The sequence below is a fragment of the Nelumbo nucifera genome, chromosome 4, assembly GCF_055504915.1.
Source record: "Nelumbo nucifera cultivar China Antique chromosome 4, China Antique-T2T, whole genome shotgun sequence".
In the NCBI taxonomy this organism is placed as follows: Eukaryota; Viridiplantae; Streptophyta; class Magnoliopsida; order Proteales; family Nelumbonaceae; genus Nelumbo; species Nelumbo nucifera.
In genome coordinates, this window is record NC_142652.1 from 26,361,274 (window position 1) to 26,385,119 (window position 23,846).

General features: G+C 36.3%; 3 protein-coding genes and 1 non-coding gene across 5 annotated transcripts; 1 reads left to right on the forward strand and 3 right to left on the reverse strand.

Annotated features, from left to right (window-relative positions):
- Positions 1–1,419: 1,419 nt before the first annotated feature.
- On the reverse strand, positions 1,420–2,529 carry LOC104602984 (Copper transport protein family). Its single transcript, XM_088902603.1, has 3 exons — positions 2,245–2,529; positions 1,999–2,077; positions 1,420–1,876 (listed from the first exon to the last, which is right to left on the reverse strand). The coding sequence occupies exons 1-3, from the start codon at positions 2,479–2,481 to the stop codon at positions 1,698–1,700; spliced, it is 495 nt and encodes a 164-aa protein (XP_088758729.1). The 5' UTR covers positions 2,482–2,529; the 3' UTR covers positions 1,420–1,697.
- A 1,371-nt stretch (positions 2,530–3,900) lies between these two features.
- On the reverse strand, positions 3,901–6,586 carry LOC104602983 (uncharacterized). The gene is made up of 4 exons (XR_736137.3): positions 6,444–6,586; positions 5,966–6,337; positions 5,749–5,830; positions 3,901–4,378 (listed from the first exon to the last, which is right to left on the reverse strand). It is a non-coding gene; the product is annotated as an uncharacterized LOC104602983 (transcript).
- Positions 6,587–14,298: 7,712 nt separating this feature from the next.
- LOC104602982 (non-specific lipid transfer protein GPI-anchored 10) lies at positions 14,299–18,050 on the forward strand. Of its 2 annotated transcripts, none has more exons than XM_088886390.1 (3): positions 14,299–15,081; positions 15,232–15,309; positions 15,396–15,920. In XM_088886390.1, exons 1-3 carry the CDS (start codon positions 14,751–14,753, stop codon positions 15,512–15,514), a joined length of 528 nt encoding a protein of 175 aa, XP_088742516.1. In that variant the 5' UTR covers positions 14,299–14,750; the 3' UTR covers positions 15,515–15,920. The 2 variants fall into 2 exon arrangements, with proteins under 2 accessions (XP_088742516.1, XP_010265164.1); XM_010266862.3 differs by lacking the exon at positions 15,396–15,920 and adding an exon at positions 15,962–18,050 and having other exon boundaries at positions 14,310–15,081.
- LOC104602981 (AT-rich interactive domain protein) lies at positions 17,806–22,909 on the reverse strand. The gene is made up of 2 exons (XM_010266861.3): positions 22,439–22,909; positions 17,806–18,361 (listed from the first exon to the last, which is right to left on the reverse strand). Exons 1-2 carry the CDS (start codon positions 22,862–22,864, stop codon positions 18,188–18,190), a joined length of 600 nt encoding a protein of 199 aa, XP_010265163.1. The 5' UTR covers positions 22,865–22,909; the 3' UTR covers positions 17,806–18,187.
- Between the last annotated feature and the right edge of the window lie 937 nt (positions 22,910–23,846).

The window sequence follows — 23,846 nt, forward strand, 5'->3', positions numbered from 1 at the left end:
AATTAGTTAGCCAAACAGGCTCAGACTTGGCCCAGAAAATGGCCAGGCCAGAAAAAGAAATCTAGTTAGCTGTGCACAAACCGATCTGATTGGCAGGTTGAACTGAACACTTCAGGTATATAAAGAGGAAAGATGATTCAATGTCAAAGAATATGTTCTCGTTGACAAAGCCACGAGTGCCTTGAATGTACATCACTTATTGGCTGGGAAATTCAGATAAAACGAGAAAGATTGTAAACTAATGCATCCCTTCCATGAAACCAAACTCCAAAACAGAACTTGGCTCGAGATAATTCAGAAGTAGAGGTCTGGGTTCTGGGCCAGGCTAGGCCTATATATTATCCAGGGTTCAGGATGGAGTCATGGACCCTAGTTATAATGCACCCATTCTGGTTAGGCCGCCGGTTAACGATACCCGTAAACCTGTGACCTGATTCGACATCCAATCCGATGATTTCGGATTCAGACGGGGTAAATGTTATATCAGATCGGATTTGGATGGCAGAAGTAGAATCCGATTAAAAACTGGATCGAATTCGGATTCACCCCATCCGATCCAATAAAAATCCGAGTCTGATATGTTTATTAATATAAATATATATTATATTTTGTATACTTTTTATAAATAAATGGAATAAATAAAATCTCTTAGGCGTAAATGAAGAAACCTGTTCCTCAATCCTCATTAGACATTTTCTTCTCACTTCTCAGCCCAGGTTTTCTTCTCTCTCATCATCGCCTGACTCGCCTTGTTGAGTTGTCCTTCTCTCCTCTCTCAACTCTCGCTCTCTGCAACAACCAACAAGAACAAGACTCTCGCTGTCGTCGTTCCGTTTTTTTTTTCGGCCAAGGTTTTCTTCATTCTCGTTGTTCCCCTCTCTTCTTTTTGTTAGTTTGGTCCTGTTTTATTGTAGGATGAACTTTTCTTGTTGGCTCTATGAGTTTCATTCATCATCCTAAAATCTAGAATACTTCTCTTAATTTTTACAGACCATATTTACAAGAAAATATAGAAATGTTAGTTGAAAGTCAAATGCATGGTTCTTATCCATCTTGACCTTCCTAATGATATCTCCCATCGGCGAATAATTTCCCGCGTCACTTGGTCCAAGCCTTCATTGACCAAAGGGGATATGGATTCATAAACAGTCTGAAACTCTGAATTCAGATTTCTAATTTGAAATGAGATGAAAATGAAAATGAAGTCAGATTAAAATCTGAAATCCGAAAAATCCGATCAAATTCGAACTCGGATTCCCTACATGCGATCGGATTTGAGATTGAAGTCAGATGCAACTAACAGCCTGTCGAATCGAACTCGGATTTAGATGAATCCAATCCGTTTACAGGCCTAATTCTGGTCCTGTCCATTGCCTTGTTCAACTATAAAATAGATGGTTCCAGGTGCTGAAATTGACAGAATCCTATTGAAACATATAAAATTCATTACCTGCATATATATATAAAATTTTGTCTAGTCCAATATTTTTGGACCTAATTATGCTCGGGTCCAAAATGTGTGGGCTCAGACCTTCTAAATGGGGCCAGGTACATCGGGGCCACCCGGGTAATTTGGTACATTTTGCCACCCATCAGAAATGAGAGAACTGGTGCAAACAATAGATTTCTTCCTTTTTAACTTTCAACTTTCAAGCTCGTGCTTCTAAATCTACAAGTAATATTTACAACCCTAATTGCTATGTAGTAATCAAGGGCTTAAGATTAATATCTTCATTGTTGCCAAATTCATGAATTTCCATGATTTCGACTCTGCGGTTCGTCTTTTTCCTCAACCTTATCGCCACATCTTGGGGAACGAATCTCCCACAGATGGTGACCCTGCACTGCTTCTTCTCTATTAGATGTGCATCCAGCTCTTCAATCAGAAACAAACAAAAGAAACATAAATCGCTTTTGTGAGACTCGAGACCTGACCTAGAATGTAACCCAGTGGTTTGTAGAATATTAATTCATTGATCCTTTTGAAAAGGGTCTCACCTTGCAAATTGAGAAGGGCTCTCCTTACTTTTCTGTAACAACCGTTGCAGTCAATGTTTATCCTCATCACCATGACAAACTGCAAAGTTGCAGGTAGAATGAAACACCCATCAGATATTCAGAATTCAGAGCCTTCATATCCAAATACTTACATTTTTCTCAGATGAAAGAAAAGAACAGAAGCTGTCTACTATTTCAGAGAAAGAAATTCGGAAAGGAAGAGACAAATGGGGAACTTCAACTTGCCCTTTCTGACATGAAGCTGGCAAGTTGGCGATGTGGGTTCCGGGGATGATGAGTGGTGGATTCAATTTTGGAAAAGTGGATCGAAAAGGGAAAAGTGGAATTTGAGAAGAAAAAGGTGCATGGGGTGGTAGTTAATGTTGTATCTGTTGAGTTGGTGTTTGGAGGATTCTTCTTTTTGTATTGAGGAGGAATCTGATTCTGTTGAAGAGTGGAGAGGAAGGCATTACTACTTTGCATTTTGCAATTGTTTTGCTCATTATCTTAGTTGAACTGCAGGGGCAAAGCATCTCCTCCTTGTTTCTACATGCTTATCTGCCTATTTCTGTTAGGCAAAGCATCTCTCTCTAGTCTCTACCCACCTACGTCCATGGATCTGATGAAGATGACGGGGGTTAAGATTGAATAATGTTAGCCCGACCCGATTGACCCGATTAATAAAAAAACCCGTCATTTGGTGGACTTAGAGTCCGTATCTACCGCTCGCCATGCGGTGTATAAACAGCTACATGACCAATCATGGATGAATATGTCAATGTTCCGTATACATGGGTCCTACACCTATGTGTACAGAACACTGACATGCTCACCCGTGATCCCTGATTGATTATGTACAACACTATGTATATGGAAAACTGCATGGCATATTCACCCATGATTACGGCAAATCCCAAGTGCCCTTGCTTATAACCCCCTCCCCTCCCCTGCCCTGGTGAATGTAATTTGATACCTACCAAACTCTCCTCTACAATCAGCCAGAGTAGGGTGTTTATGGGTCAGTTTGATACTTTGATTTGAACATTTGGTTTTAGTTTGTTTGACCAACCGAATCAATTTGGTCAGATTGGGAAATTGGTCATTCAAAATAGATAAACCATTATTAAAAATTGACTAATTTGGGTTGATCGGTTTAGGTTAATTTATTGTTTGATCGATTGGTTTAAAAGATTTTAATTAAAAAATTAAATTTAGAATTACAATAATATTATTAAAAAGTTATATCTAAAAAATTTAAATTTATAATATAAAATATTTTAAACTAAAAAACATATAAAAAATTCTACTTTTTCATATTAAAAAATTTAAATTTTAATATATATATATATATGGGTCGGGTGGATTTTGGTCAGTTCACACACAGCTAAACCAAAACGAATCTGACCTCTCGGATTAGCATAATAGCTGAACCTAAGCAGACTGAAAATACTAAAATATTGACTAACTACTAATTAGGGTTGAATTGGGTTGGGTTGATTGGTTTGGTTGGTTTCATCGGTTTGATAAACAGCCCTAAGCTATAGAATTTATTAACTGATCAACCATCAGTTTGTGGGGATATTGAAGGGTAGAGTTTTTGATATTCGAAACTGTTTGAGGTTCACAGATTTCTTTGTTTCAATTGATCCCATCCAATTGACAACTTAGCAAACGTATTTGTAGATTCAATCGCCTATAGTTAAAGGTTCATAAGGCTCGGTTTGAAAATAGTATAAATGCAAATATATACAACATAAATACATGCAAAATAATACAAAATATAAGGTTTTGCACTTTACATATTTGCATTTGTACTCCTTGTCTCCTTCCAAACTCAGCCTAAATGTCAAATGAAGTTAGGATAAAATATGGACGATAAAAATTCGTTAGAAATTGGAATTATGAAGCAAAATTTACTGTGTTCTTGTAAGGTAGTTTGACAGTTGAAGATACAAAATACAAAATTTCGTAATTCATTCTACCAACATTTATTTTATTTTATTTTTTCCGGCTTCATGGAGCTACAAAATGGAGATAGCCCATCAGCCCCATCTCGATACAAAATACAAAATTTCGTAATCATTCTACCGACATTTTTTTTTTCTGGCTTAATGGAGCTAGCCCATCAGCCCCTTCTCTATGGCCCATGAATCCCCCCCGCAACCCTGATGATCGCAAGTCACAACCAACTAGAGGGTAGAGACCTTATCAATACCAACTAGCTAATGGCCACAACTTGAGATGTGATGAGCAAGAGGAGAAGAGAACTATCTGCCTGTTTGACGTGGATCACCAAAGGCATCACCTGCTTGTCTTTCTGATCTGCAGGTGAATGTCACCTTCTTCTTTAAGACGTCCACCTCCACTGAGTCGGTCCCCCCTGAAAAGGACAAGAAAAAGGAAAGGAAAAACAAGTGAACCATATTCCTCCTAGTACAGGTCCGATGGTCCTCATCCATGGTTCCCCTAATTGTAACAGACTTATTTTGGGGAGGAAAACTAGTTATTGTTATGTTTGAATGTTAGGTGATATACCATTCTTAGACCCCTATCAAATGGTGTAATACACGTTTCAATCCTCAATTCAAGTAATTAAGATAGAACTGTCCATTTATTGAATAGTCAGAAAATGAATCTTGTTCTTAATTTTCCTGGAGTTTCATTTAACTTGAATAAAAACCCAAGAAATTAGGAAATATATGAGTGTTTTAAGACTTCTTATTTGGAAAGTGACTTGTATAGGGAAAATCACAAGGAATGCAGCCGTTTGCAGTGCAACCAAACAATGCCTTCATCTTACATGCAACCAAATGAATCTAACTATTATAGTGTACAAAACATATTGCAATTAGTTTGATATATATTATCATTTGGGGAATCTTGGAGTAAAGAGCTCAGTTACTGGATCCTGATCTTCTCTGGTTTTGTACAAGTGAGGATGAACGACAATAATGGCCAAATGTTACTACTTAAGGCTCAGTAACTCAGTTTTTTGCAGTCCAAAATTCATTTGCACTAGTGTAAATGTAGAGGAGTGCAAATGGCCTAAGGGAGGAAAGACATTTGTTGAGTAAGTTAGTAAACCTACATAAGAGACCTTTATGTGCAATATAATTGGACTGTTCAAAAGTGTTTTGCTATTCCAATAATCACATACCGACATTACTCATTTGCTTTAAAGTATGACGCTTAAAGTAGCCTTTATGTGCAGAACAATAATGTAATTTACTGTATTTGTTACATGAACTGTTCAAGTTTTGCTGAAGTATTGTCAGGGCACTACACTGCTAGGACCACTAGCTCTCTCGCTTTTGCTACAGTTACAATGAAAAGCAAATAGAGGTGAGGTAGAATTCCTTGTTCTCTTGGGGACGATATCGCAAATTCTATGGTACAGAAACCTAATTCATGATAAGGATACCATGGAAGCAATATAATCTGTAAATGTTGCAGGCCAAGATAGTAAAATTTTCATCCTTTGTGTGCAAGATTTGCAATCAAAGGTTGTACAGTGTTGTTGGGTAGAATTCTCTGATAATTTACAGTTTCTGATCACAGTTTCTCTTAATTAGTTCAGTATAAGCCACTCCCTGATGAAAGGCTGGAGTTATTAGATCGGGCTACTTGTTTGGTATAAGAGATCTGTTAGACAGACTCATTACACAAGGCAAGGCAGTCCTGTGACTAACCAATTCATGTTCTACCTGGACTATCTATGAATTCTTGAAAGTAAAGTCCATAGAAATTTACCCTCCATCTTCGAAATCATGTGGGCTATCCTCTTCTGGCAGTTGGTGCATCTTATGTCTGCTGAGATAACAACTTCTTGGACCTGCTCTCAACACCACCACCACCATTTTCGCTCAGAAAACTTCAAACAGCAGAGGAGGCATGAGCCACCAAAACCAGTTTCTCACACACACCACACACACTGAGAGAGAGAGAGAGAGAGAGAGAGAGTACTAACAAAAGGCGTGGTTAAGGATTCAGCAGACGCTAAACTAGTGCGGGGAGGCAGTAGGCTTTTAGGCTTGTAGATCCGACGCCTAGAGAGCTCCTTCTTAGCCCAAGCAACCAGTGACATCCTGCACTTTCTGATTCTTTGCTCCGCAAGACCAATTACTTGAACAATAAAAGCATAAATTCAAGGCTGCATTGCACTGTGCTGTGGCTTGAGGTTGCAGGTTGGATCTCAACCTACCTACCAGGAGAGAAGGGTGGGTAATAAAGTGATCCCTGAACAGATTGGGCTGTGTTGATTAATCCACTCCCATCTCTGGTGCAGCCTCAGTCACTGTCGTTGTTGTCGTTGGACATCAAAGGGATGGATGCTTGATAGCTATAGAAGACGCAATGACAACGTAACATAAAGCGAAAAAGTCTGTTAATTAATTGACAAAGATTCTTCACTAGCTAGTAGCCCCCACAATTAATCGTTTAAATACCTTGTTTGCTTGCTTTTCCCGATTCAACATTATTGCAGAGAGGTTCCTTAGAAGACCAACTTCCCCTTCAAGCTGTGCTGTGGCCATAAGTCATTAGTCCACAGTTCCACTCCCAGGGACCAGCTTGTCTGAAGAATAGCCGTACCGGAAATTTTGCTATAGGCCATGTGTTTATTGCAGTCCAACAGCTGTACACCTTGCTCTGTGTGGCCATTTTGCTTTTGGACGATGTCTTAAATCTTGTTTTCTTGCTTTCTTTTTTCCCGGCCTAAGGATGGGCGAGAACAAGGGTTCTCTTTCTGTCACATGGGTTAGAGCTTATAAGCTGGAAATGCCATGAATGTCAAGTCACATAGACAAAAGGAGGAATGAGAATGATCCATTTTCAGCTATCAAAGATAACCATCAAGTTTGGTTTTATAATGATCATTCTAGCAACAAATTTCAATCAATAAGGTGGAATTAATTTGGCAACGTTCCAATGGAATGTTTCTGGTCTTGGAGGGAGCAGAGAATACGTTGTTTTTCTGTTCCTGGAATGTTCTGGGAACGTTCCGTGAACCATCATGTGATTCAATTTTAGTTTCAAGTTTAGTTAAGGGCCAATTTAACCATTTGTATCTAAACTAAACTATTATGGCAGAGAGGAATTGAGGCTTGCTGATCTGTACCTTGGTCCTTAGACATGAAACAGTCCATAAATTTGTCCAGATTTTGCTTCTCTCTTTTTAATGAAACAAAGAAATTAAACATCTATTTTTTTATAAGAAATGTCCATTTTTAATGAAACAAAGAAATTTATTTATTGAAAAACTATCTCCGATGTATGAAATACAAGGTTGGAAGACTAAAGTGGGAGGACTACAGTCAATACACATTTACATTTAGGGTCTGTTTGGTATGCAGGAAGAGGAATCTGGAATCGGAATGATCCATTTTCATTCCTACTGTTTGGTTGGGCGGAATTAGAATCCAATTCTTATATATTTATGATGGAATGGCATTCCTCCATTTGAGTGAATAGTCATCCCTCCCTTTGGGAATGAGAACCATTCCAGCCAATTCTGATTTTGGTTCTAAATCCAATCAGAACCAAATAGACAGGGAATAGATCATTCAAGTTTCAATAGGGATTTCGATTCTGATTCCAACTGTGAACCAAACAGACCATATTTTGATTGGCCAAAAACAATGACTTAACCATCTGACACATTTAAGTTCATTGCAAATGCAGATTCTGTTCCACAGCTAGCAATTAGATGTCTTGAGGATCTGATGGGAACCATAAAAAAGTTGTTTCGAGCACCAAAATGCGTAAATTAATTTAATCTTCAAACTTTGGGGGGATCATAGACCTTACCCCTCCAGAAAACCAATACGAAAAGAGCACAAACTCCTGAAGGAAGCCAAAAGGAAACATAATTTCAAATTGAATACAAGGGGTGATAGCCTTTATTTGGCATTAAGACCGCATTTGGAAATAATACAAATGGAGTGTAAATCCCGGGGTAAATTTGCATTCTTGTTTATTTTTGTTTGTATTTGGAAACATTACATTTATGTATTGACAAATGACAGACCAAGCATATTTACATTGATAAAAAGATGTAAAAATATATCAATAAAAAAAGAAGTAAATTTACATTCAAGTGGGCTTTTGATAAAAAAAAAAAATACTTTATTGGAATTCATGTTTGCATCCATTACAGCTAAAAATCTATTTGGTAAGAAGTTAATTTTCAGTGCAAAACTAAACCAATTTTGCAATTTATATAAACCGTTTTACACTCTACATATTTACATTCACACTTATTTGCATTGTTTCCAAACACAGTCTAAAGATCTATGAACCGGTTGAATGGTTGACATTAGTTCTTCATTAGATTTACAAATTACAATTCTTCTTTTTCCTCACTGTTATGAATCCTTGGTCGTTAGGGCAGCCTCTGCTTCATTATTATCAGGGCTCTCATTATATTTTTTTTTGGCTCTATATCAACAGATTTAGCTTGCATTTCTTGAGTTTGATGATAGATCTTCCGTGCCTAAAGTAACAGATTGCACTTCTTAATTTGCTTTGATGTCTTGAAGCAATGCCCTGCATAATATCAAGATGTCTTTGAATGATGTCACTGAACCTTCTCAATTATTCCATAATATCAAGTGATTCCACCTTGTGTAATTCTTCATCCAAAAGCTCATGTTGTTAGATTCAACTGGGGTCACCTTCTCCCCTTAGATTTGTTTAGGGTTTGAATTGATCTCCTGAACCATCACATTGTCCTCAACTACACCACCTCATTGACTAGAGGTCGACTCCTTTTCACCATCAACCTGCTGAGTGGAGTGTGATCCATGCATGCACCTAACATGTAACATTCGCAGTGTCATCCCCATTGGTATGGCCATCAACAAATTCGTTAGCATGCACATCAATAGATACTTCGTAGGGCTATATGCCCTTTTGCTTTTTCTTTACTTGAAGGAGACTACTCCCTTTCATGGCCCAAACTTGAAGAAGAAAAAAAGAAGAAGAAGCTACCTTATTGAAGTATCAAATTTCGATCATCGAGATAGTTTTTTAATGATTTGATTTTAGAGTTCTCTTGCATTATGATTCCTATGCTTTTATGATTATTATTATTTTAGGGAATGGGGGAAATAATGAAGCTAGTCAGCTTGGTCTTGATAGCTTATCAAAATATTCTTATCCTCACATTATCATGTCACATGAGAAAATGAGATAAGGGATCCTATCTTACCCATTATAAAAAAGAGAAATGGACGAATTATCCATTGTCCAAATACCCTGATTTTATAGTTTCAATTCTATCCCTCTGATTTTTTATTTCCAATTCTATCCCCTCTCCCCTCTTAAAATGATTGAAGCGAATGGGACAAATAGATTTTGGGCATCCTACCCCTCCCTGATTTCTTATTTCCAATCTTTTCCCCTGTTAAAATGCCTGAAGCAAAGGGGACAAGTAGATGTTGGGCGAACACCCTCATTTCTTCAATATGCTGTTCCTTATTTTTATTTTAATTAAATAATTAGTTTAAATGGAAATTATATTATACTGTTTTTAAATGTAAACAAATTCTCTCAAAAAGAAAATTGAACAAAAAAAATCTCTGAAAGAGAAAGAATATGTAAATGCTTACTCATTATTGATGTATATCCCATATGCATTTTATATGTAAATTCATTTCAAATTTTTGTAACTATTAAGCCTTTTTTACATGAAATTAATAATAACAAATTTAAAAGCTAATTGTTTCAGTAATAAACTACCAAGACGAGCATCTCGGTTTATTTTCACAAACAAGCTGATTACCACTCTTTCTAGACCTAACAAAAACAAATAATCAAAGATTGCTTACACCATTATCAATTCACCTTGAAATAACCAAGAAATTAAATCCTATCCCAAGCTATTCAGTTCTGCATAGTTCCATCTGCACATCCTGAACCAGAAGTGACACCATTATAACTATCGGCTCAGCTCAAAGGGAGAGAGAGAGAGAGACCTGTATTTGGAGAAATGGATGAAGCTGTGGAGAGAAAGAAGGACAGACCCAATACCCAATACTCAAAATCCAGTCCCTATGACCCAATTCCATAAAAAGACGGAATTCAAAAATCACTCTTACCCCGGGTTTTGCAAATATACAAGCTTTTCCTAACATAAGGTTGATATACATTATATATACCCAACTTGCACCCAGAACAGATCTTGTTTATTTATCCCTTTGTTTAGCCAATGCATCTGTCATTGCATTGGCTATTCTTGCTACCCAATTAAAACTGCAATGCAGATCCCTTTACAGCCATTATCTCCCTCATGATGCTACAGTGTTGTGATTTCACTAAGCTATCACTTCCTAGCCAGCCCAGCAGCAAGACAACATTAGTTCAACTAATAGATGATAGATCTATGAACAAATTGAAACAAAAAATGACACAAAATAACTTATAACAACTGGAGTGTTTAATGATTTTATTACTTTTTACCGGTTAATGATTTTATCACCTCTAATATTCTTGCCTTGTTATGTTTCTGGTATGTTTTTACCCATAAAGATTTCTGATTTATCACCACAAAATGTGGAACCTGAACATCTAGCCCTCCCTCCCATCACTCAACAACTGAAATTGCACTCATCATATGACAATTTAAAACTATTGGATTAAAATATAATGAAAATTAGTATGAACTAAAATATCATGAAAACTGAATTTTGAATTAAAGTATGTTTGAACTTCAGTTCTTTGCACTCTAGATTGTTTAGTTAATGTATTGTTTTAATTTTTTTTGAATGGAATTTATTTATACGCTACTCTTTTGTGCTATTAGTCCAGATTGGCCAATTTTTCAGGCCAGAAGTAAAGCATAGAAAGTAGAGAACCGTGGAGCTGAAATAAAATATCATGATATTTAGAATTAAAGTTAGTATGAACTAAAATATCATGAAAATTAGTATGAACTAAAATTATCATGAAAGCTGAATTTTGAATTAAACTTAAGCTCATAACTGTGCCATATCTTGAGATTTTCTTAACTTAATTGAGTCCTGGTAATGTTATCTAATGTTGGTCATTCCTCAATTTCTTTTCTTTTCCCCTTTATATATATTATCTATTGGATTAAGCCCATACAAACATGGGTTAGAAATAAATCCTATGGACAAAGCAGATATGTTGGTCTATAGAGGGCACCATTCCCTTTTTGCAATGTTAATATTAAACTTTAATTATTGAAAAGTTTGGACTCATTTCTTTCATGTTTTTGGCCCCATGTGACAGTGGGTCATATGATTTCTGCATATTGAACACAATTTATATGATCTAGGCTCTTTAACCTTTTGCTCTAGAATGATGGCAATACAAATTTTTCAATAAAAATACATTGAAGTTTCTTTTTCTTTTGTTTATTATTTTTGCTTTCCTTAATTTAAAGGAAACATATCACACAGTTGTCTTATTTTTCATTTTCTTTCCCAAATACAAGTTATTCACATGGTTCATACAAGTTATTGTGGAGGGATTGCTCTTATTGGAATTACTTGCACGCGGTAGTTTCTTAACCTTTTGTTAATTTATTTGCCTCCTTATGCATATACAACTACAGTAACAAACTAAATACAAATGCATCAATTACAGTACCTATTTACACTTTTTGCATACTTTTATATATTTACATTTACATTATATATTAAGTGGAATCATTAATCATGTTTTAAGTTAATTCTGTTTTCTTAACGTTGTCAGTCCTGCTCAATTAGGATTAAAGAAATTAAAGTTTAGTTTCATTTTGGGTCAAAACTTCAATAATCAAACAAATTGATGCTAACACAACCAATCAAGAATCAACCTAAGTGATCACACCCAACTTAGTAAGTTCTATACCTGGTAATGGTTAATCATTCATTGGTTTAAATTCCCCGTGCATCGCACGGGCCATTCTACTAGTATTTATGAAATATGACGAGAGTAGTATGGAAAAGAAACTGACAATTAGTTGGATTTTTGTATCTTAAACAATGTTGGCAACTAACTAGGAATGGTTTACCTTGCTTTTTCAGTTTGCATGTGGCTTGTAGAGAGACCTGATGGAGGATTTTATATATCATTTACCAATTGATGGTGGCTCGGTTGGTAAGATCTATGACTTGTTGTAGCAAAATCTAGAATCAAATCTCACTATCACTAAGGTTGGAGGGTTAAGATGATGGGCATGGACTAACTGACTTAACCCCATCGCGTAGCCCCATTAAAAAATAAATCAAAACAAAACACTGAAAATAAAAAAGATTACCATTACATTTTAGGCAAGAAAATTTACCCTATTAAAAAGGATAGTGATATGCTATTATTAACACAAGTGTGTAAACTAAGATAGGTAATCAATCACAAGCAATGTTTTGAAAATCATAATCGTATGATAAATTGTAGAGAAAGTTGAATCGAATCAAATTGTGAATCATATTATAAATTGTAAGATTATTTTATTTTATTTTATAAATTGTCAAGAAATTAAATATAGATATATTAAAAGGCTAAATATATATAGGAAAGTGACTATACCCTATTTCTAATCTATATATACCATATATGTACCTAAAATAATAGAATTTACCACTTATACAATAGAAGCTTAAGAACATATAATCAAATTTGACTTGAAAGTCAAACAAATCCACATAATGACTCTTTAACCTACATATGATGGAAAATAAATTTAATTTATAGTCTTAAATACTGTAAATAAATCTTTTGTAGTAAGGGCTTTAAAAAAAATCTCCCTTGACAAAACTAAATATAAACAAAAATATAATAAAGTAATGAACTAATTCTTAATTGAATTTATTTGAATCATAAAAATTGTAAGATTCAAATAAAAATCGCAAGTTTTTTTTGCAGGAAAGGATTTGTACATAAGATTTGAATTGAAACCCATGAGATTCATGACCCAAATAGTGAATTGTATGGTAAATTGTAAGATTTTGACAACATTGACCAGAAGTGTTTGCAATAGATCTTGTGGCATTAAAAAAAACTATCAATTTCTGCAAATTAGAATGGAAAAACTTTTAATGAATCCTTCAGCTCCTACAAACTAAAGAATTGCTTTTATTCTAGCACATAGACTATGTTTTTCTAAAACAGATTAAAAAACAGAACCGCTTTTATATGAGTCAGTGTTCAACCGTCTGGGTTAAATAGGCCAATTCATTATATTATAATTAAATAATTAATAGAAAAAATACAAAAAAAATCATAAAAAGTACAAAACTTTTTCTATAAAAAATATATCATTGTTCACCGTATTAAACAAAAAAATGTAATATATTGTTATTAATGATGGAAATGACTAAAAATATAAGAAAAAGAAAACTGATATTTCACCTGTGACCCATTAACTGGGCCACATGTTTTAAAGCTTCAATGGTCTGGATCATTAAATTAATGACTGAGTCAACAATATAACCGTAAAACGGACCTGCCAGGTGACAGGTTGATCAGTTTGTTGTGGATCGAAAACACTAGCACAAACAATTCCCATGCAGGATTAGAGCGTGGTCAAATATTTCAATGGATCCAACCGTATCCAATATTTCAATGGATTCAACACAAATATTTTGAACACCGTAGATATGGTACATCGTAACTTATGACCAAACACCTGTCATCCTCAACATCCCAAAAATACTAGTTTTTTATTTTTGTCCTAAATTAAACCTTTAGGGCTTCCTTAAAATGGTAAAAGTGTAAATTCATTATAATGCATCCCTTACAAGTTATAATTCCATCTTACACCACATATCTAAAAATATTCTGTTTTACCTTCTCTAATATTACTGTCAGATTAGTAATCTTTGAAATTTGTGTACCAGCAATTAATCACAGCTTATTCTGGACATGTAACCTTGGGTTTTCCTGTTGATGCTAGATATGACTATAGACTTCTTTACATGAAATAGGAGCTCAGTGAAATAAATAAGAGTAAGGAGAGAATACTGTAAGATTTAGGACCCGTTTGGTTCATAGTGTGAGTAAAAAACAGAAACAGAATTCTTTTCTGGAATGGTCTATTTGTCTCACCTGTTTGGTTCAGACTGGAATTAGAATAGGAATCAGAATTGGCTGAATTCTGGAATGGTCTATTTATTTCCTGTTGATGCTAGATATGACTATAGACTTCTTTACATGAAATAGGAGCTCAGTGAAATAAATAAGAGTAAGGAGAGAATACTGTAAGATTTAGGACCCGTTTGGTTCATAGTGTGAGTAAAAAACAGAAACAGAATTCTTTTCTGGAATGGTCTATTTGTCTCACCTGTTTGGTTCAGACTGGAATTAGAATAGGAATCAGAATTGGCTGAATTCTCACTCTCAGGGGAGGGAGAGGGATTGCCATTCCACCAGAATGAGAATGGGATTTCAAATTTCCAATTCCGCCCAATCAAACAATCGGAATGGAGCCAAACAGATTGGATAAGGTCTCAACTTCAAGACAGACGGAGAAGGAACCGATACACTTGTATCTGCAGTGAAAGAAGATGATTGGTGGAATAAATCTGTTATGCATGCAAGGAAAAACTAGTAATTTCAGTAAGCAGGTTCGTTATACATGGAGAGAGAGGGAGAGGGAGAGGGAATGAGAAGCGCGTGCAGAATAACACGCAGCAAGTGTGCAGCAGCTCACACTCAAATAATGCATCTTCTGCATCTATTTAGTGAACCCAACTTCTCACTCCACACGCACAGCAAACAAACACCTTCAGTCTCGTTCAGCTGGAGACACCATGACTGCTCTTCCCATCCTGTTTCTCATTTTGTTTACCTTATCCTCTGTTTTAGCCCAAGACTCTGGTTCTTCCACATCAGGCCCCGACATGGCGGAATGTGGGTCTCATCTGCTACAGCTCGCCCCTTGTGCACCGTTCGTGCAGGGATCGGCCGCTTCACCAGTGCAGTCTTGTTGTGCCAACCTCATTGGCTTCTATAATCAACAACCCAGCTGCTTCTGCGTCTTGCTCAATGACACTACCATGAGCTCTTTCCCTGTTAACAAGACGCTTGTTCTGCAGCTGCCCGACCTTTGCAACTTCCAGGTCAACTTCTCTTCCTGCCCAGGTACCACTGCTCTAAAGTCTGAACATCAATATCCCAATCTCTATATCAGCAACGTCCCAAAACTCGTTTTCCCTTCTCAACTTTATGTTTTCCTATAAAAAAAGATTCTCTGATCTAATACATCGATTATCTTTTTTTGGTTTACTGAAGGGTTTACTGTGCCTTCCAGCCCGCCTCAGTCTCAAGTTTCTCGTGGAACAAACTCATCAAATTCTTCAACTGTTGCTGGTATATGATTATGGGTTCTGATTTTCAATGTTTATATGCCGATCTAAATTGCTTATTCATAAAGCTTGTATGTTGTATCCATCAAGTTGATTGGCCAGGTGAAACCTACCATTTTCCACAGGAGACCAGATCTGCTCTTCACACATGGCGCCTCACATCGACCTCACAGGCACATCCCACTGGTATGCCTGTGAAGTTGTTGTGAGGCGCTCTGTGTGTGGAACAGATTCCACCTCTTTTTCACAGGCATTTAATGCGAAGTAGAATCTGCTCTTCACAGCGCTCCTTACACCGACCTCTCACAGCCACATCCATGTATTGATAACATCTCTTATAAATAATAACATGCAAGTATGGAAAATGTTTTCAATACGCAGTGGAACGTGGCACTATGGAGCAGATACGGACTCGTTTAATGCAAACGAAATGCTGATTCGGTTGGATTATTGTAACCATCTTGTCTGTATTCTAACTTGGAAGAGGTCAGAAAATGAAAGACGGAACAAAAAAATGTTCACATAACAGATGGTTTATGGATCAAAGTTTATATTTCATTTTCACACTTTGACAGAGACCCCACGAGATAGTTACAAATTAGATAACGTACAAATAAATATTGCCTTGTTTTTATTCTTTCTTGATGCAATTTCAGATTCTCCGACGATTTCATTGCCACCAAGGTCGAACAACACCGTATCTGGGTTTGTACGGAATAGTGGAACAAAGTCGAAGGCTGGAGGAGATTCAGTTGTATTGGCTGCCACAGCTTTTCTGTTGATGGAAGTTCTGAGTTACTTCTCATTAGAGTGGTCTTTTGATTAGAATATAGAAATTTGGAATGATTCTTGGCACAGATATATACCAAGAACAGACAAGGTGCATGATTGGTTGAGGTGGTATTACTATGGATTTCCAATATTGAAATAATATACATTTCTTAGGATCGTTTGGATTGGTAGAGCTAATACCCAATTCATGGATGGCATTGTATTTCGATAAAGGGTATGTTTGATATAAAATATAGATGGTGGGTAACTGGGTATGATTTTGCGGAATAAGAAAACAGTAGTCAACAAGATTGTGATCAGAACAAAAGTTTCTCACATATAGACACTTTTACCGAGGATAATTTGCTTCCTATCAAGTGATGTACCTGATCAAATTTTGCACTTTTCTTGTATTTTTTTGTAGTGCAAATATCAATACATATATGCAATCTGGTTCCTCGTTCAGTTTTAGAAGCACTTGGTAAGAATATAGTTATGACTTATGACCGAAAATGATAGCTATCACAACTTTCAAAATATGTTTGCACTCAAAGTTGGTCAAATGTAGAAGTGGATTCAATTGGAATTTCTGCTTATAATCATCACAACCAAAAACAGTTTGGCAAAAATGCAAAATTTATCTATGCAAAACTGAACCAAGCTCACATTTCCATGGACATTTATATTTGCACTGCAAACAAATGCACTCCTTTAACAGACCAGTTTTTGTTAAAATTGCAATTGCCTGCATAATTCTACAACTTAGGTTGGACCCATAGAGTGCTTCCACTCCTTGCATGCACCAGTCACAACACAATGACATGCATAACATGCCACGAAGATTTACTATGGGACGAAACCTTCTCATTCACATGGAATCACAAAGCCACACAAACAAATAATATTTCTCATTCTTTATAACAGAGTATTATATGTGTATGGGTTCCTACTTTCGGAAGTAGAAATTATGTACGAAGAAAAAACAGAATATGGAATATCTATTGAGAGATTTGGTCATTCCTAACGTGTTTATGATGCATAATCAACTCCTAATGGGTGTAAAGCAACGAAATTGATATTACAGATTCATGTTCTGTGCAATCACTCTTTTTGCAGAAAGCCATATGCTACTTCTAAGTTCCAATCAACCATTTTCTTTTCCCTGTTTCTTCACACACACACACATCTATCCCTGCCTTACCATTGTGCACTTGTTGAACATTTGAGAACCATAACTTGATCGATGAACTAGCACATCACCTTACATTAGTAAAATGTTGATTCAGGCGAATGGTTTATCCACCAGCCTGACGTTTTTGGCAGCTAGAAATTACATTACAAAAAGGCAGCCCAGTGCATGAGGCTCCCGCCAATGCGTGGTCTGTGGAGGGACAGATGTATGCAGTCTTACCCCTGCACATACAGAGGCTGTCTCCAAGATTTGAACCCTGGTCACCTAGGTCACAATGGAGCAACCAAACCGTTGCGCCAAGGTCCACCCTCAGAAAGTCAGAAATTACATTACGAAAGATCTTTAAATGTAAATGGTTGATCACAGAAGCAGAATAACTTTTGCTTTAGGAGAATAGACAGAAAAGCAGGATCATCCAATCAAGAAAATTTTCCGAACAAGAAATTCACAATAAATGACCCATAGGTAGTGGTATGAGCACCTTTGCATGTAAACCAAATATAGGGCACGATAGGTCAGATATCAGAGCCCTAGATGTAGGGGTGCAAGTTAGGTACTCAATTTAAAGAATTTTTACATTGCATTGGTCTCAGGCTTTTAGACCGCACCCCCTCAAATTGTAACAACTTCCCAACCCAAGCCCATCCAAGTTGCACCCCAACTTGGATGTCCTGATACACCTAACCACCTATTCTGAGATCCATCGCTACATTCAAATGCTCATAAAGAAATATATTCTGTATCGAGAACTCATACAATAAAATACAAATAAGAAAAAAAAAGGAGAAAATTACAGTGTGAAACAGTGTAATTACCTTACTGAACGTGGGACACATTGCATGTCAATCTTCTGGTTTAAAAATATAGTCATGATCTGGTGGTAAATGCCCTGTTCTTGCCCAGACACAACTTAAAGTGGCTATTCCAAACTAGGAGCCTCTTCAGTTGGATTGGCCTCAAATACATCCGAATTGGATGCTTCAGGTTCTTCCAACAATTCTCGAGACTGGATTGATTCCTTGTACACGGGAGTCTGCTTAAAATCTGTTGCCCCTTCATTATATGTAGCCACGGCAATGCCACATGCAATTAGCTGAAAAGAAAAAAGGAAATTATTACCCACAAATCCATTCTGTAGGACATCATTTTTATATTGCCTGTTCAAATGTAAATTGATGGGATGAACCTAAAAAACATTCATGCAGCAATATACAGAATTGGAGCCTACCTTCAAGAATCTAAATTAAGAAAAATGTATAAACATATACCCATGAACATTATCCTTTTTAATACAAAAAGGCAAAAAGTTAAATTCATATAAGCCATGAGGGGCAATGATGGTAATCTAATAATACCTATTAAATTCATGGACGTTGGCCTGCAAAAAAAGTTTGATGTCATATTGACTTGGAAAAAAAATCAGCCTTGGTGAGTATCATGCCAGTGGGACTAAAAGATGTCATGTTTTCTATCAAACAGTTTTGAATGAAACACACTGCTTAAATATAAGGCACCAACATAGAGGCTCAAAGTGCAACATCAACTAGAAAATCTAGCACTAAATCAAGAAACTAGCAATAAAAGAGTCATCCATGAGAATATATTGAAGATATTGAATCCAAGGTGTTGAATAATCATTTTGTTCTTCGTGCTTCTTCCTTAGTCAGACAACCATCTTCTCATCCATTGTAGTTCCTCTCTCCCTCTTTATGGTGGCACTTCTTCAAGTTCATTAGATGCTAATAGTCATTCCTTATGATCTGGAGTCCTGTTCAAGCTTGGCCAGAAAAAGGTTACAACAGAGGAGGGAAAATTGCATGGAATTTGCTATTTTTTCTGTATGCTGGTGTATATGGAAAGAAAAACATTTTTTATGGAAAATAGCATGGGCCTCAGGTGATCACTGGGGTCAATGTGTCAATTTTTGGGGCTTTGAAAAGGCTCTGTTTTTCTCATTTTTGTGATAGGTGGAATGCCATCATCCTTGACATGTAGGGAGAAGTTGGTATTTGGAATGTGCTTCTTTTCTTTTACTCTTTGAATAAAATCTTTCTTTAATTATTAACAAATAAAATAAAATAAATTTTCAGAGTTACACTCTAGAACAAATGGAACCATGGAGGACCACCAATGCTTCGAAATAGGGAGTGCTACAATGTGAATATTTTTGTTTTCATTTGTTTTTGAAATTGCCACATCAGCAAAAAAATATGTTTTTGAACTTTTTCTTTTTTGTTTTGAAAAGCAAAAATAAGTTAGTTTTGTTTTTAGAAACAATTCATGTTTTTGTAACATCAAAGTAATGGCTCTTGTGCTTTTGACATTATATGATTAATGAAGCATGTTATTGAATAACCAGATGAAAACATGTTCTTTAAACCAGAAAATGAAGAACACATTAAACAAAAAATACATACAACCAGGAACATGTTTTCTGTGTTTTTTTTAAGAACCAATTTGTTTCAAAACAGATGGTTTCGATTTGTTTTTTTTTGGAACTCACAACAAGAAAAACAATACACATTGGAGAACACCCCTGAACCCTGTTGTATATGCTGACATAGCCACCTAACCCCAAACCCTACATCACTAGGTCATTACATGTCCCCAAAACAGTTGTTCTCTGTTTACTTCTTGTCTTGACAATGCATCAATTGTTGGCTGATCTGCATACCCATTTGCATTCTATGATTCTACGCCTCCCTAAATCCTGTATTTCTTTCATAGTGTTTCAGTGCTGCCAAAGGGATCTGATTTCCACAATTCAGCCATCCCACCACAACTCTTGAATCACCTTCCACTACCAAATTGTTGAAGTTTAATGGTTTTTCTAGCCTTGACTCTTTAAGTACATCTTCCAGCCATGCTTTGGTAGAGTCATGTCCCATTAGGCCCGAGTAGAGGCCAACTATTGTTCCATAACAGTCTCTAAATACCCTTTCAAAACCAAAAGGACCTGCATAATCTATGCTGCTTCCATCAAATTTCAGTTTGAAGTGATGTATTTCATGTGGCTTCCGTTGTGGAGCTGTGCTCTGTCTATGCATTGAGGATATGTGGGACTTCTGTTGTTAATGATATTCAGGCCACAGCTCTTATCAAAGTCTACCCAGATCTACTATTTATGCTGCCTAATGACTTTATTTAATATGAAATTTTGTTCTGTTTTTCCTATCTTCCTTGTTTGCTCTTGCTATAATTTTTTATTTATATGGAATTTCCTAAAAATTTCTCATTGTCATATGGTAGTAGGTAATAAGTAGGATATTGCTCAAGTGATTTCATGTCTGTAGGTGAGGACATGGTAGTGATGATCAAGGTTTATACAGAATCATGATAATGGGCATCTTGGTCATTAGGCATGTTTAGGAATTGGGATGGTTTCTGTCTTAAACCTTCTGCCTTAATCAATGCATGATCAGTTCCCTTACCTTGTGAGTCAGTAAATAGGAGAGACCATTGATGCTGCTGATGAGTGGTGATAACATCCAGCACTAAGATGTCTCAGTGCTACCTTCTAAGCGAGGTTTGAAAGTCCATTGTGCTGAGATGGGTGCAGAGAAATCAAATAAGCACTTAACAGAACTAGAACCGAGCTATGTAATATCCAGCCCTGAACCCACTAGGATTTACCACCTTACTTTGAGACATATCTCCATCTCTCCAATCAAGCCTGTCTTCTCTAAATCCCCTAGTGAGGCTTGTGCAACAATAGCACACATTTAATAGGGCACTACTTGCAGCTGTTGTTGGAATTTTTCTTGTTTTGTTTAACTTCCAAAAAGGAAAATTGCGGTGTTACGGGGTTTCCAAAGGCAGTTTCCTACAATATTTAGAACAGGAATATAGTATCATATATATAGAAGGCTAAAACTAATGTGGTGGAGCAGTGGAGGTGGACAGTCTTGTAGGATGGTCATTGTTCAATGAAAGATTGAATCATTGAATTGTGCAAGGATATTTCATATAAGGTGGTAGGGATTAGTTTGCCTAAGTGGTATTATACGGTTTTGGGTTTTTGGAGGCATGTTTTTTGATGCTTGAGAGAGATAAGGGTTAGGAGTTGGTTTATGGATTAAAACCACATGGAATCTTGCACTATTCTCTATTCTCTGTGTTCCTCTACTTCTTGGTATTTTTCTTTGTTGTGGTTCTCTCAAGTGATAGAATTGAAGCTGGTGGGTTCCCACAATTGGTGTCAGAGCTCATTTATGCACACAATATCCTTCATGGAACACCTTACGAACCACTTATATTATTGTTTTCTCTGTGCTTCTCTATTTTCTTGGTATTTTTCTTTGTTGTGGTTTTCTGCGGAGAAAATATACTCCCCACAGTTGGTATCAGAGGTCATTGATGCATACAACATCCTTCATGGAACTCCTTACGAACCACTGAATCACTGTTTTCTCTGTGCTTCTCTACTTTCTATTTGGTTCTCTGCAGTGATTTATTCGAAGCTGATAGACACCCAAGATTGGTATTAGAACTCATGGTTGCGCACAACAACCTTCATGGAACACCTTTTTAAGTATACGGAATATTTTCAGGATCACAATGTTCATACAATTCTCGGCACTGGCACGGGCTGGTGTATAGTTCAGCCACAGAGCTTTTGTTAACATGGGGCTCTGCGATGCTCACATGACTGCTTATGTTGTCACGGCCCAAGAATGTAATTCCCAAACTGAAGAATCTTTCAACACCATAGCCTGCAATATTGACACGAAAGAAATATAATGGCCAAAATGACTCTTGTCATGGCCAAACCCACTAGGATGGACCTTGTGTAATTGGCAATCATACCGAAATGAATATCTATGGTTTCATTAAGAGGAGAATTATATTTTTAATTTTTATATGCATTAAGAAAGCTAGTGCTGACATTGTTCATTTATGTTTCTAAGATCATTCATTCAGTCCACATAAAGATTAACATCAACATCAAAATCAACAAGGTAGCAGAAGTAGAAATAGGAGAGACAGATTCAACTCATAAATTCTCAGACAGAACCATGCCAATTCAGTAAAACTCTCTGGAATCACAGCACCTAATGAGCTACTTTACAGAAAAACCATAAATCTATCAAGTTAGCTCTACTACAAACAGAAAAATAAATCATTCATGAACTAATAAATAGAAAGGGGAAAACATATTGAAGAGAAATACCGCGAAAACGATACCGAAAGCCCACATATACTGAACGAAGAAGCCAAGAGCATCCCACTGAGGTCCCTCCCAGAAATCCGGCTTATCGCCCGGAAGCTCCGGCAAAAAGTACCCATCATCGACATCCACCGTACTGTTGCTGGTGGTATCGTCAACATCATCTTCAATCACCCCACCTTCTTTTTTCTGTCCAACGTCTTCTTCTCTAGTGGTGGTGAGTCCGCCGCTCTTCTTGTTTTTGCTATCGAACCTTCCCGTGCGGGAGGAGATCTTTCTGGCACAGACTATGTGAGCGTTTCTCTTCCTCCTAGAGGAGGAAGAGTATGAGATGTTAGACGGAAATGGGAGAAGCGTCTTACGCTGAAAAGGTAGGCCGGTAGTGGTGCCGCTGCGGCATACACCACCAGTGCCGATGCACAGAGCCATGGATGGATGGTACGCTTCGCTTGGCCTCAAAACACGCGCCGTCCCATCAAATCATTTAAAGATAAGGAGAGAGAGAGAGAGAGAGAGAGAGAGAGAGAGAGAGAGAATAGTACTGCCAATCGTTGTTGCCTTGTTGGTAAGCTGGTTGTGCGAAACGTGTAATAACGAGCAAACCGGAGATACACGTACTGTCCAATTATTTACGGGTTTCGATCCGTTTATAATTGGATCGAATAGAGATCCACCCCTATCCGATCCGATAATGGTTTCAAGTTTTTACTTTGTAAGTTAAAGTTTCATGGAATTTATTTTCAATTCATTTTCTTAATGAAATATAATATTATTAAAAAAAATAAATATGATATTAAAGTCAATTTATTTCATTTTATTGATAATATAGTATGTTGGTTATTTTTATTTTATTTTATTAATAATATTCAATTATAATCCGAATTGGATTTCGTTTTGATATAAATTCAATGGATTATATCTGATTCGAATTTAAATATAAACAATCGAATTTGGATTTTCCTATATTTGATTTGATTCGATCCGTTTAAACCCTGACTTTGGTTTTAGAGGATATTTGAGAGTTTAGAAGGAGTATAAATACAAATTTGTAGAGTGAAAAACTTTGCATTTTGTATTATTTCATATGTATTTGTATAATATATATTTGTATTTGCACTCCTTTCAAAATGAGCCCCTAGGTTTGGAAGGAGTATAATATGTAGAATACAAAATCTTATATTTTGTATATATTTGCACTCTATATTTTTGTATTTGTATTTTTTCAAAACTGAGTCAGGTTGAGTTTGGAAGGAGTACAAATATAAATACATAGAGTGCAAAACCTTGTAGTTTGTATTATTTTGTATGTATTTATATTGTACATATTTGCATTTGTACTCCTTCTAAATTCAGCTAAAGGTTCAATTTGGAAGGAGTACGAATATAAATATGTACAGTGCAAAACCTTATA

Bases quoted from the DNA above. Each gene is read 5' to 3' on its own strand.
- LOC104602982 (XM_010266862.3), top strand. From the start codon at position 14,751: ATGACTGCTCTTCCCATCCTGTTTCTCATTTTGTTTACCTTATCCTCT. The intron at 15,082-15,231 runs GTACCACTGCTC...GGTTTACTGAAG, and splicing joins CAACTTCTCTTCCTGCCCAG to GGTTTACTGTGCCTTCCAGC. The intron at 15,310-15,961 runs GTATATGATTAT...ATGCAATTTCAG, and splicing joins AAATTCTTCAACTGTTGCTG to ATTCTCCGACGATTTCATTG.
- LOC104602984 (XM_088902603.1), bottom strand. From the start codon at position 2,481: ATGCAAAGTAGTAATGCCTTCCTCTCCACTCTTCAACAGAATCAGATT. The intron at 2,078-2,244 runs GCAAGTTGAAGT...GCAACTTTGCAG, and splicing joins CCAGCTTCATGTCAGAAAGG to TTTGTCATGGTGATGAGGAT. The intron at 1,877-1,998 runs GTGAGACCCTTT...TTCTGATTGAAG, and splicing joins AGCCCTTCTCAATTTGCAAG to AGCTGGATGCACATCTAATA.
- LOC104602981 (XM_010266861.3), bottom strand. From the start codon at position 22,864: ATGGCTCTGTGCATCGGCACTGGTGGTGTATGCCGCAGCGGCACCACT. The intron at 18,362-22,438 runs GTATTTCTCTTC...TTTTCTTTTCAG, and splicing joins CTTTCGGTATCGTTTTCGCG to CTAATTGCATGTGGCATTGC.